The sequence below is a fragment of the Thunnus maccoyii genome, chromosome 12, assembly GCF_910596095.1.
Source record: "Thunnus maccoyii chromosome 12, fThuMac1.1, whole genome shotgun sequence".
NCBI lineage: Eukaryota > Metazoa > Chordata > Actinopteri > Scombriformes > Scombridae > Thunnus > Thunnus maccoyii.
The window spans coordinates 22,974,816-22,986,755 of record NC_056544.1 but is presented as its reverse complement, the minus strand read 5'-3'; the positions used below and the strand labels follow the sequence as shown (position 1 = coordinate 22,986,755).

The window sequence follows — 11,940 nt, the reverse complement described above, 5'->3', positions numbered from 1 at the left end:
TTATTCTCGGCCAAGAGAAACCTACAAAGACTATACATTTGTGGTGAGAACACAAAATAGCTGAAGCTTTCTCTGTCGAACTCAAATTCCCATCATGCACTTATGACACCGCGCACGCGCAGATCGGTTTATTTAGTATACAGACCAGGCAGTCGGAAGCTGCACTCTGAAATTGACCGAACGGGATAGTACTTGGTAAAGTTACATGTCTTTTGTGTTTAACTTGTTGAACGACAGTACGGCTGTTACAAAATAGAGTTTAGCATCTGTAGCTAACTATAAATCTCACGTTGGTTTTGTCTGAACGAAACAGAGGCTTTATTCGTAACGGACAGGCTTGCTAATCAGCTAGCTTAACAGGTTGGCAGCTAGCTGAACTAACGTTAGCATATGGGCCCCTCCATTCAGGGGAGAGTTTGCTCTTTTGGTCGTTTTTTAAAATGAAAATATGCTTATGCGCGTGTGTACAGAAACTGATCTGAGTGCTTTAACGGCCAGTCGATGATGTGTGACTGGTTGTGTTGAATTAAGAAACAAGACAGGGCAAGAAAACAGTGAGGATAATCTGCCCACACCGAAGGAAGATTAAAAATGTCAGAGATAGGCAGCATTTGTTGGTGGTATTTGTGTTCAGGGCTCAATTAAGGGTGTTGGTGAATCTGTAGCTGTTGTTTTACATCACATCTATCTTTATGGCACATCAGCGTATTTTCTCGGAGAAGCTGAGAATGTAACATATTGTCCACCTAAGCTGTTTCCTTCAATAATGTGTGATATGTGATTTTTAACTTGCTGTCAGGTTGGGAAACATCTTATAGTGGAGTGAGAGATTACGCACATTAATGTACTTCCTAAAACTGGTATTACCTGATGTTTCCGTATAATTAAACAAAAATAATTAAATGCAGCCATACTGTGGTTTCATTTGTTCCTGTTGTTTAACACCCAGCTCCAAGATGGACGATTATATGAGTTTGCTCTGTTAGTCATCAAGGCTGTGTGTTTGTAATTAAAATACTGTCAATACCGTTTGTGTTGTAAACTGTAGTTTTGTTTTGCTGACTGTGGATGTCAGGTTTGAAGGAAGGAAGGTGTGACTGTTCATATAGCAGAGCCCCATCTGGTGGGTAAACATTTCTGTTGCAGTTGTTCAGTCATCATACAAAGAAAAACAGGAAAACAAGAAGGGCTGCAGCTTATGTTGTTGTACTGTAATTGTGTACAAAATGGTTTAGTTTGATTCTCAGATTAAGATTTTAGTGTCAGTTAAATGCAAATATAACTGTGCGATAAGCAGCACAGCTTGCCTGGAAAAAATACTGATGAAAATGTTCTTAAACCTAACTGAATCATTATCTTAAGCTTTTAACCAACATTTGCTTTTATTGTGTTACAGCTGTGTTGTTGTGTTCTTCATTGCGAGATTCAGATGATTTCTGAATTTTGTGTTTCTTTTCTAAAGTTAAAATTATGACTTACCATTTAGATTGGTTTGGTGATGCACGTAATGGTAGACAATGACAATCCAAACATGAGTACAGCAGGGGAAACCTGCAAAAAGACGATGTCCAGTACCACACACATAATTCAGTCACTATACAATTGAAGCATATATACAAACTGCATCAAGAACGATCACAAACCTCTTTAAAGTGCTCCAGATTTGATGCTCCAGATTTGATAGCATAAAATCACCAAATGGGATAAGACACTAATGGTTTAAAAATCCTTTTGTAATTCATTCCTCCTATATGGTACAAAGTAGTAGTCTTCCCAAGTTCAGTACATTTGTTCAGATTTACTATAACTATATGTGCTGATAATAATTGGTAATTACTACCAACAAAATGCACAAAAAACAAATTAAAGTCCTTGAATAACACACAAATGTGGCCACTGTCTGTCACATATTTAAGGGCAGCTAACGCATAGAAATAAATTCTGACCCATCCTGATCAAGGCAAAAGGAATAATGAAAGAAATTGTTTATAAACTGGGCCACACATCCTGGAGATTGTCCGACATCACCGATGTTGAGTCAGTATCTTACATTTCTATCTACTGCAGGTGTGATGGAGAGGTGATGTGCCCGCAGCCAGAGGAGTGATAAGGGCAGAGCAGCCATGACTGAGTGCTTCCTGCCCCCTAGCAGCAGCCCTGCTGAGCAGCGCAGGGCTGAGCACCCAGGGGGCGTGGCCCGCACCCCCAGCTCCGAGGAGATCAGTCCCACCAAGTTCCCCGGGTTGTACCGCACCGGCGAGCCGTCGCCGCCGCACGATGGTCATCACCACGAGGCACCTGACGCTTATGTGTCAGACGATGACAAAGAGCACAGCAAAAAGAAGAACAAGTTCAAGAAGAAGGAGAAAAGGAGTAAGAAATAATCCTGTCATGTTTTCTGGAGAATAGCAGCTTTTGATTGTATGATTATCCGCTCCTCATGGATATCCACCCCAGATGAGTCAGTGTTAACAAGAAATTGAAGGAGGGAGGAAGTGAGGGAATTTCATCTGCTCAATGTGCGCAAATACAGACACTTAGTCACAAAGAACACAAGAAGGCTTGGACTCAAAACTAGTCTTGATTGCAACACGTTTCAAGCTTGGCATTCTTCCACAGACAGCATTAAGAGGTTTATGTTCAAGTGTCTCTAGAAATGGAGAAAAAGATGATGAGTAACAGGAAAACATCATAATGCAGTATCTCCTCTCTGTAGATTTGTATCTCTACAAATATAAGTTAAAGACATTGGACAAACTGTTTACTGGATGAATCCTAATGTGGGATATTTTTTTGTCAAATCGCTCACCACTAAATGCTTGTTTCTGCAGAATTTATAACATCTTAATACCTTAATTATGATGTAAGATATAATTATGAGATAGCATTGTGGAATAACTGCGTAACACAGAATATATTTGTTCAGTATGAGTAGTAATAGGCTTGAACAAAACCCACACAAGTAAAACCCTGTGTGTTATCTTAGTATCCAACACATTAAAGCCTACGTGAAAGTTTCCATGTTATCCTCAAGTGTTAGGCACATAAAACAAATACAATATAATGGTTGGTTTTCTAAGCTCAGGCATTCGAGATGAAAATCAAATGGTGAAAAAAAAATTATTACGACAAGTTACTCTACAAACATCTGGTTCTTCTGCCTGCATGTTGTATAAAACATCAGGGAGTTCATCCTAGTCAGGTAAAGTTACTTATTCAGCCTTTATTCACTGAAGGCAGAAACAGCAGGGAGCTTCAAGGGCATCTACTTCAGACCACTAAGCTTGACTTATAGAGACATTTAGGCATGAATACCACATTAAAGTTGCTGATGACCTCATAATAGTAGCAGCTGTTCACACATGCAATCTATCCCTGAAATGTATAGGAACATTTCCTGCATGGGGTCATGTGTGAATGGGAGCAGGGACCGATATTCACAGACATCTGTACCGCCAATTTCCCACCTCTTAGACCTAGTAACATTTCAGGGACAATGCTGGTATGGCTGTGTTGTATGAAAGCAGTAATAGTGCAGAGACAAGCATGTAAAGGGTTTCGTCCGTCTGACAAAAGATGCTTTCACATGGAGCGAGCGAACCAATCACAAGATTCTGCTGATGACGTATTTGAATCCGTGACTTGTTTACGGTTGCTTTGCCAATGCTTTCGTGGGTGATTTGATAAGTAACAAGCAATAGAAGTTGTTTTGTTTGCAAACAAGCTTCTTTTTTTTTTATCAAGAATGGCTGGAAACTTGACAAATTCAGAAACAAGGGAGCTCCTCTCAGTCCGTGCAGAGCAGTCGGCATCCGTAAGTGTCGCATGACCGCCATCTGCTGGACGGTGCCTTGCCCCATCTATTCCAGCATTGCCACGGCATGTGTGAAGCGGCGCAAGACGGAAATGTTCCCGAATGTAGCTGCATGTGTGAATAGAGTAAATCACTAGCGGTGCCTGGAAGGTTATCCCAGTAATTTACCGGGAACTATGTGTGAAGGAGGGTTAGTATTGAAAGAGCTTCCCACCTTCCCATCCTGTGGGCTGTTGCTGCCCGTAGCGGTCAGAAACGTTCCTTTTATTGAGAATGTTTTTCACTGAGTGGTTGTCAGGCCCATTGTCCATTTTGTGTCAGGATTTTTCCATGTCTGTATTTAGCTCCTACTGCAGGGTATGGTGGGAGAGAGGAAGAGATGGGCAGTATCAGGGCACACCCAGAGAGCCCAGTGAAGGTGTGTGTCCGGCAGCGATGTGATGCACGGGGCCCTTTCTGGGGAAAACCCAAAGAGATGATTAGAGGAGACAAAAACTGTGAGGGGGCCACTGACTGTCTTTGACACTATCTTGTAGCTGTTTGCTCTGAGGAAAAATATTTAAACTTGGCTTGTTCTAGAGAAGAGAGGCGTAAGGTGCAGTGGGAGCTATGCTAAATCTGTGGCTGACCTCTTTTCCAAGTCCCCTTTCTCCCCCTCCTCTGCTATCTTCTCTCTCTCACACACATCTCTCTGCCTGTTTCTATTTCACTGCTATCACGGTTATGTCGTAGGAGGAGGATAAGAAAACGGGTGTTTCTCCCCTCAGATCTAACCCTATTTCTGCTTCTTGCTACTTTTTTTTTTTTTTTTTTTATTGTCATCAGCGGAAGGCTACGCTGCCTTCCAGGAAGACAGTTCAGCAGACGAAGCAGAGAGCCCGTCCAAGATGAAGCGCTCCAAGGGAATCCATGTGTTCAAGAAACCAAGCTTCTCCAAGAAGAAGGAGAAGGACTTTAAGGTGAAGGAGAAGGGCCCCAAGGAAGACAAGGCCAAGGATAAGAAATCAAAAGACCTGACGGCTGCAGACGTGGTTAAACAGTGGAAGGAGAAGAAGAAGAAGAAGAAGCCAACAACAGAAGCAGAGCCGGTCCCAGTGGAGACCCCTACCTTCAGGCCTATCTTTGGAGCTCCCCTGGCTGAAGCTATCAAGAGGACAGCTCTGTATGACTGCATCCAGCTGCCAGCCATCTTCAGAGAGTGTGTGGACTACATTGAAAACTATGGCATGAAGTGTGAGGGCATCTACCGAGTCTCAGGTATTTACACCTTGCGATGCTGTTGATTTGACATCTTGTGACAAAAGGCAAAATGCATAAAAGGGGAAACAACTAGCATGTCAGTCTTATTATTTGTGAGTCTGATTGAATCTCACACAACTTCTCACACTCTCAGGTATGAAGTCCAAGGTGGATGAACTGAAAGCAGCATACGACCGTGAGGAGTGCCCCTGCCTGGAAGAGTATGACCCCCACACTGTTGCCAGCCTACTGAAGCAGTACTTGCGTGAGCTGCCAGAGAACCTTTTAGGTCGGGATTTGGCGCAGCGCTTCGAGGACGCTTGCGGTCGGCAGGTGGAGGCTGAAAAGGTGACAGAGTTCCAGAGGCTTTTGACTGAGGTGCCGTCTGAGAGCCATCTTCTTCTCTCTTGGCTCGTCACACACATGGACCACGTCATCACCAGGGAGGCGGACACCAAGATGAATATTCAGAATATCTCCATCGTCCTCAACCCAACCATACAGGTCAGAGAGGAATGATAGATCAAGCTGACTAATTGGAGATTAATGGGAAGATATAACAAAGGAAGGAAATAGGAAAGACAATGATCTAAAGAGGTAAAAATGTTACAGAGAACAGCAATTTAACAGCATCATCAAATAGAAATATGGGGCTTAAGCTCCAGTGCACCTCCAAAGATAAGAAACCTCCCCATAGCAACAAACCAAGTTTTTATTGGATCAAACAGTCAGTTCATTTCTAAAACCCTGGCCTAGTTTAGTGAAGCTAATTTATTCCCATAGGGGACATCTCTGTGGCTGCTGCACTTTTTCTGAACCAACAGCAGCAGCAGCAGCAGCAGCAGCAGCAGCCACAACACTGTTAAAGAAACACTTCTTTCAATTAACAAGAGAGTCAGGGTCAGTTTAGTCAGGCAAGTAAATATGCAAGAATTAGTGTTGTTTGCAAATTGATGCAGCGAAATACGGACAATTCATCTTTATGACAGTTTATCTTTAAGATTACTTTGCATGCACTGTTAGACTAGATGTAGTCAATTCACTGTTCTATATCTGTGTTCATTTTTCTCAGCTGATGTTTACCTTGTTTTTTTTTTTTTTTAGATTGGGAACCGTGTTCTTTACATGTTCTTCACACATGTGAGGGAGCTGTTTGGAGACATAGTCCTGAAGCCGGTGGTGCGGCCACTCCGCTGGTCCAACATGGCAACAATGCCAGCGCTGCCCGAGACCCAGGAGAGCATCAAAGAGGAGATCAGACGACAGGTGGGTTCGGTCTTGCTCCAGACAATATGTCCATTTTACTTCTGAAATGATTAGTAAATGACTGGATTGGCAGAAAATAAAAAGTCAAACTTTCATAATTGATTAATCTTTTAAGTCATTCATTGAGCACAAATGACATATTTGCTGGTTTCGTCTTGTGAAGATTCCCGCTTTTCACTGTTTGTATTTTGAACTGTTCCAAACAAACAATTTGAAGACGTCACTTTGGGCTCTGGGAACTTAAAGATGGCCATTGTTTTCACTTTTTCCATACATTTTATTGACCAAAATGGTAAATCAATTAGTATCAATTATATTTTACAGACTAATGGATAATCAGAATAATTGTTAATTGCAGCCCTTGTTCATTTCTTACCAGAAAGACCTTAAACAAGACACTGGACCCCGACTTGCTGCTTTTTGCAACTTGCTTTATGATGTCTGTGATGTAATGTGTATATACATATATATTTACTGTAAATCTTCAGAGAAATATGAGAAATTTGAGTCTTCAATACTTCATCGGTTATGTTGCTGTTTCAAGTAAACAGATCATACATTATCACTTTAAGCAGGGATTAAAGTGTTACATTGTAAACTCATGAGTGATTCATCAGGAATTTAGCTAAGTAGGCTTCTTCTGTTTATAGTACATTTTCTTGTCAGCCGTGCACATCTTTATCTTTGCCTCTGTTTCTCAGTGTGCCAGGAGTTTTGTCACCATTTGTTCCAGAAGTTCCTTAAAGTTAGTTACTATGCCAGTCTCACTGCGATACAAACACGAGTCTACAGCTATACTAGCAGCTCTGTGAGGCTGTACTTTGGCAGAGCAGTGATTGGAGCTAAATGCAAATGTCTGCTTGCTAACATGCTCATGTTAGAGGAAAAGGATGAATTCTTCTGGGAACCATGAATGTCTGCACAAAATTTCATGACAATCCATTTATCCAGTAGTAGATGAGTCAGTTCAGTCTGGACCAAAGTGACGGACTGGCTCTAGCATTTAACCTGGTGTTGACATCAACATTAATTTAGCAACCTTGTTTACACTATTATAGGGGAAACAATCCCTTACAAGACTCTTAAATGTCACTCTAACAAAGTGTTTTCAAGTCACTCTGCCTTGTCATAAGAAGTGATGTGTGGGAAATCAGATGTTTGAATATGACCTGTTGTATGAAGGTGCTGTTATAAATGTGAACTGTGTGTGTTTTCTTAGGAGTTCCTGCTGAACTGCCTGCACAGGGACCTCCAGGCCGGAGTGAAGGACTTGTCCAAAGAAGAACGACTCTGGGAGGTTCAGAGAATTCTTACTGCTCTAAAACGCAAACTGAGGGAGGCCAAACGTCAGGTAAGTTGTGTTTGGATACTGATACTACTACTACTACTATACTATACTGTATGTCAATGTTTTTTATTTATTTTAAAGGCCCCATGAAATGAAAAATACATTTTCCAAGTTTTATAATGAACAATTAACACAGGGACACACCCTGTGTTAATTGTTCATTTTTCTCTTGTTATATGTTAAATAAAGATCAAAAACCAGCATCAGAGTATTTTATAATCCCTGTCTTTCACTTCTTGTAAAACAGTTTCAAATATGTGATGACTCATCCTGCACTCAGGGACGTTTACAAAAGTTCATCCAATTAAATGTGACTTTGGGCGAGTAGCTAACCACTCCGGACATAGCTAACAGAGCAATATGAAGAGAGATGGGAAGAGATGTCTGTTTGGATATCAGTGGGCAAAAACGTGTTTCATTTCCAAAACAATGTGGCTGAGGTCTAATTCATTCATCTCTCCCTCTTCCTCCTCCTGATCTAACAACAGGTCAGGAGGTGTGTGTGGAGCCAACAGTCCTTTGTAGCTCTGTATCTCGCTTAACTCTAAGCCCCGCCCACTTTTTAATGGTCCAATCAAATGCAAAGGATTTGTTTTAAATCCCTCTTGTACACGTACACCACTCAAATATTCCGTTTCACCGGGAAATATGTCATAGTACAGAAACTAAAGACGCTCTCATTTCCGTTTCATGGATCCTATAAAGCAAAAGATCACCATTTTAGGAAGTATGCGTATTCACTTTCTCGCAGAGAGTTAGATGAGAAGATTGATACCACTTTCAAAGCTGTTTTTCGTATGACTTCAACAAAGTAGATCTAATGTGTTAATTGGTGAGCTTTAGAGATGCCGTTTCACCCTAAAATAAGGTAACAGGCTTCTATCTATAGCATTATATTGTATTTGGGGAAAACCAGAATTGACCATTGTGCTCTATTTCTGTATCCTCCCCCTGATGGGGCCTCTAGGAGTGTGAAAGTAAGATAGCCCAGGAGATAGCGAGCCTGTCAAAGGAAGATGTTTCAAAAGAGGAAATGACTGAGAACGAGGAAGAGGTCATCAACCTCCTTTTAGCACAGGTGAGTCATTTCCACAAAATAACACGTATGCTTAGATCACCTTAAAATAACCTCATATTGTTTAATTCCATATATGCTATACTAAGATGGACTTTCTGTTCCCCCACTTTTTCTCCATAATCAGGAAAATGAGATCCTGACGGAGCAGGAGGAGCTGATATCTCTTGAGCAGGTGCTACGTAGACAGATTGCAACTGAGAAGGAAGAAATCGAGAGGCTGCGGGCAGAGATCGCAGACATACAGAGGTAAAAGAAAACATAATTATGCTGTAATATAACGCGCAACAGTCGTTACATGTACAGTAGGTCCCCACTATAACCCTGGATTGTGTTTCCCAGTCGGCAGCAGGGTCGCAGTGAGACAGAGGAATATTCGTCTGACAGTGAAAGCGAGAGCGAGGATGAGGAAGAGCTACAGATGATTCTGGAAGACCTGCAGAAGCAAAATGAGGAACTGGAGGTGAGAAAAGCGTTCACACTGGCCGTTTAGTGTCATCTTTGTGGTCATCCGTTGTCACCTGAGTGTGTCGAGTTCTTACGTAGTGAAGTCTGAAAGTAAAACACACTTAAGAATTCTTTTGTGTATAAAATTATGACACTGATATTCTCTCTGAATATCGTTAAGAGATGATATCCTTAACTTCTGTCTGGTCTTTGTTGTCCTGTAGAACAAAAACACCCACCTGAACCAGGCCATCCACGAGGAGCAGGAAGCCATCTTGGAGCTCCGCGTCCAGCTTCGCCTCCTGCAGAGCCACAAACTGCAGCAAGAACTGACCGTCCAGCCACCGGCGGAGCAGGTCCCGCCCCCACAGCCGAGCCCAGAGGCCCGCAGCGAGGAGCAAGCCAAACGCTCCGTCACCGCGGTGGCTGCCGGCACCGACGCGGCTGCCTCCGCCAACGGAAAGGCAGTTAAGGATCCTTCAAAGCCCTCACCGAGCAAAGACAGGAGAGACGCCAACATGTGAGATGTCATCTCAGTGATGTATTCGGTGGCTTCGTGCTGCTGTACGTCTCTACCGCTGGTCAGTTGTCCTGTAGTATCACTTGTCATCCACGGGAGATTTCACATCGCTGAATCGGTGAATTCATGCGGCAGATATTTAGATAATCGTGTTCACCAAATTTGTACAGTAATACTGCTTTTGGTGTCCTGAATTGCTCCTTTTTTAGAACAATTCATATAGATTGTTTCCCATTTTCCCCCACATAAAACACAAATGTAACAAAACAGAAAAGAGGTAGCTGCTGTAGTGGACAACTGGCTACTACACTCGAGAGACTAGGTGGGACCATATTTTCAAATCCGCAGTGCCAAGCCTGTATGAAGGAAGAGGAAGTGAAAGGAGAAATGAAGGGATTCCTAAAGCAAGCAGGGGGATGAAAGAGAGTATAAAAAGGCACTTTGCCAGTAGATTACATAAAGTTTATTTTTCATTCGTAAGAGATCAAATATAATCTCAGTTCCTGTATCTCATTATGCCCCTTCCTTGGATGCAAATTTGACATGTTAGGATAGAGACCACTGTGCCATAACTGAAGATGCCAGACTGGACAAGTTCCCCCATAGAACCACTAACACAAAAGCTCTTTGAATAATGAAGAATTTATGATTGGTCTATATATTATATATTTAAGTAGTATTCTGAAGAATACGAATGACTATTCAAGAAATCCATTGATTTTAAATTACAGCTTTTTAGTAATATATGAATATATGTTTAAATATATTGTAGATGCTTTCTTTTCTTTGAACAGCAAATGCACATAAACAAAGTGGCGTTGTATCTAGCAACTGACCAGTGGATGAAAACATGAGTGGCAAACAAATACGCAACAAAAGTACATTCATCACCGCAAAATGTAGACAAACAGCCGGAGGCGGCGTTGTCATGGTCACTTTGTGAAACAACACTTTTGCTCTGTAGTGCAATCATCTTTTCTGTTATCTCCGCCTCTCTTGCACAAACAAATAAACATGGGAAATTATGTTTCTCCAGCTTTATGATGGGATAACACACATCTGTGGTGATGATTATTGTCTCAAAAATGTGTGCAGAGACACGCAGGAGACTTATCTAGTTTTGTTGTGTATTTGATCGTGTTTTTTTTTTTGTTTTGTTTTTTAACAACTCTTGATGTGTGGAGTTATTACTCTTGGCATCAGTTGGAAGTGAGTATAAAGCTCAAGAAGTCAATCATTTCATTTTACAACTGATCCAGACTGACTATTACAAAGTAGTCATTGTTCAGTGATATTTAAAACAAGGGCATGGCCTACTTAACTTACCATTTTTCTGTACATTATTGTAAAATTGCAAACATACTGTATTTTCAGCTCTTATGTTTTGTCATATGTTCTCTTTTTTTTTATTATTAATGACCTGTATGGAGTATGCTAGTGTGACTGCCCCTGCTTTGGTCACGGGCAAATGGAAGCAATCTCATCTGGACTCATGATTCAACATGTTATTAATCCTGTGACTGAAACAGATCAGTGCTAGATTGGGCTCAGAAGCTTCTCATAAGGTTATTTTCATATTGTTCCAAGCTTTTGTAGCTTATTGTTGCAGACAGAATAATGCTGTGAAGAATAAAGTGTCAATCCGAAAAATGTATTTGATTTTCTGTCTCTCTGATACAATCAGCCTATGTTTTACCTTTTTCGGTGTTTGCCTGTTAAGTGTATCCCACATTTACTGCTTCCTCCTATTTTCCATTACACATTCCCTAAATACTTTTCCCTCTTACGGCCTAATGAGGCTGAAAATGAAACCTTTGCGTTCATTTTTAAAGGAAGTCATCTGTCTTAATTGTAGTTATTTGACTCAGTATCAAGGTTTTAATCAAAGAGATAGTGAATCCACCCGATTCTTTTGAACGGATTTCCGATTTGGAAAGTATCCCGTCAAGTAAGACAAAAAATAGCTAGGAAGAGACCGGATATAAGAAACTTTGGTTTCAAAATTAAAGCGTGTTTAATTTCCCGACGACTTTTTTAACATCAAAATTTTTCTCATCACGAGTCTGTGGTTGTAGTTCGAGGCTCAGGTAAGAATTAAGCTATTTAGATTTTTGTTATTCTTTGTCATATGAACTATATTATCTGTAATATACTACAATATGGATTATTCCGGTCAATCTGTGTTTTGTTTTGAAAGTTGTCACCGGATATTCTCTTTCACATTGGCTTCA

General features: G+C 41.1%; 1 protein-coding gene across 1 annotated transcript; it reads left to right on the top strand.

Moving 5' to 3' along the window:
* Window positions 1-96: 96 nt before the first annotated feature.
* On the top strand, window positions 97-11,361 carry ralbp1 (ralA binding protein 1). Its single transcript, XM_042428794.1, has 10 exons — window positions 97-195; window positions 2,068-2,373; window positions 4,640-5,071; window positions 5,208-5,557; window positions 6,158-6,319; window positions 7,539-7,670; window positions 8,635-8,745; window positions 8,870-8,991; window positions 9,085-9,205; window positions 9,414-11,361. Exons 2-10 carry the CDS (start codon window positions 2,124-2,126, stop codon window positions 9,711-9,713), a joined length of 1,980 nt encoding a protein of 659 aa, XP_042284728.1. The 5' UTR covers window positions 97-195; window positions 2,068-2,123; the 3' UTR covers window positions 9,714-11,361.
* The last annotated feature ends 579 nt before the right edge of the window (window positions 11,362-11,940 follow it).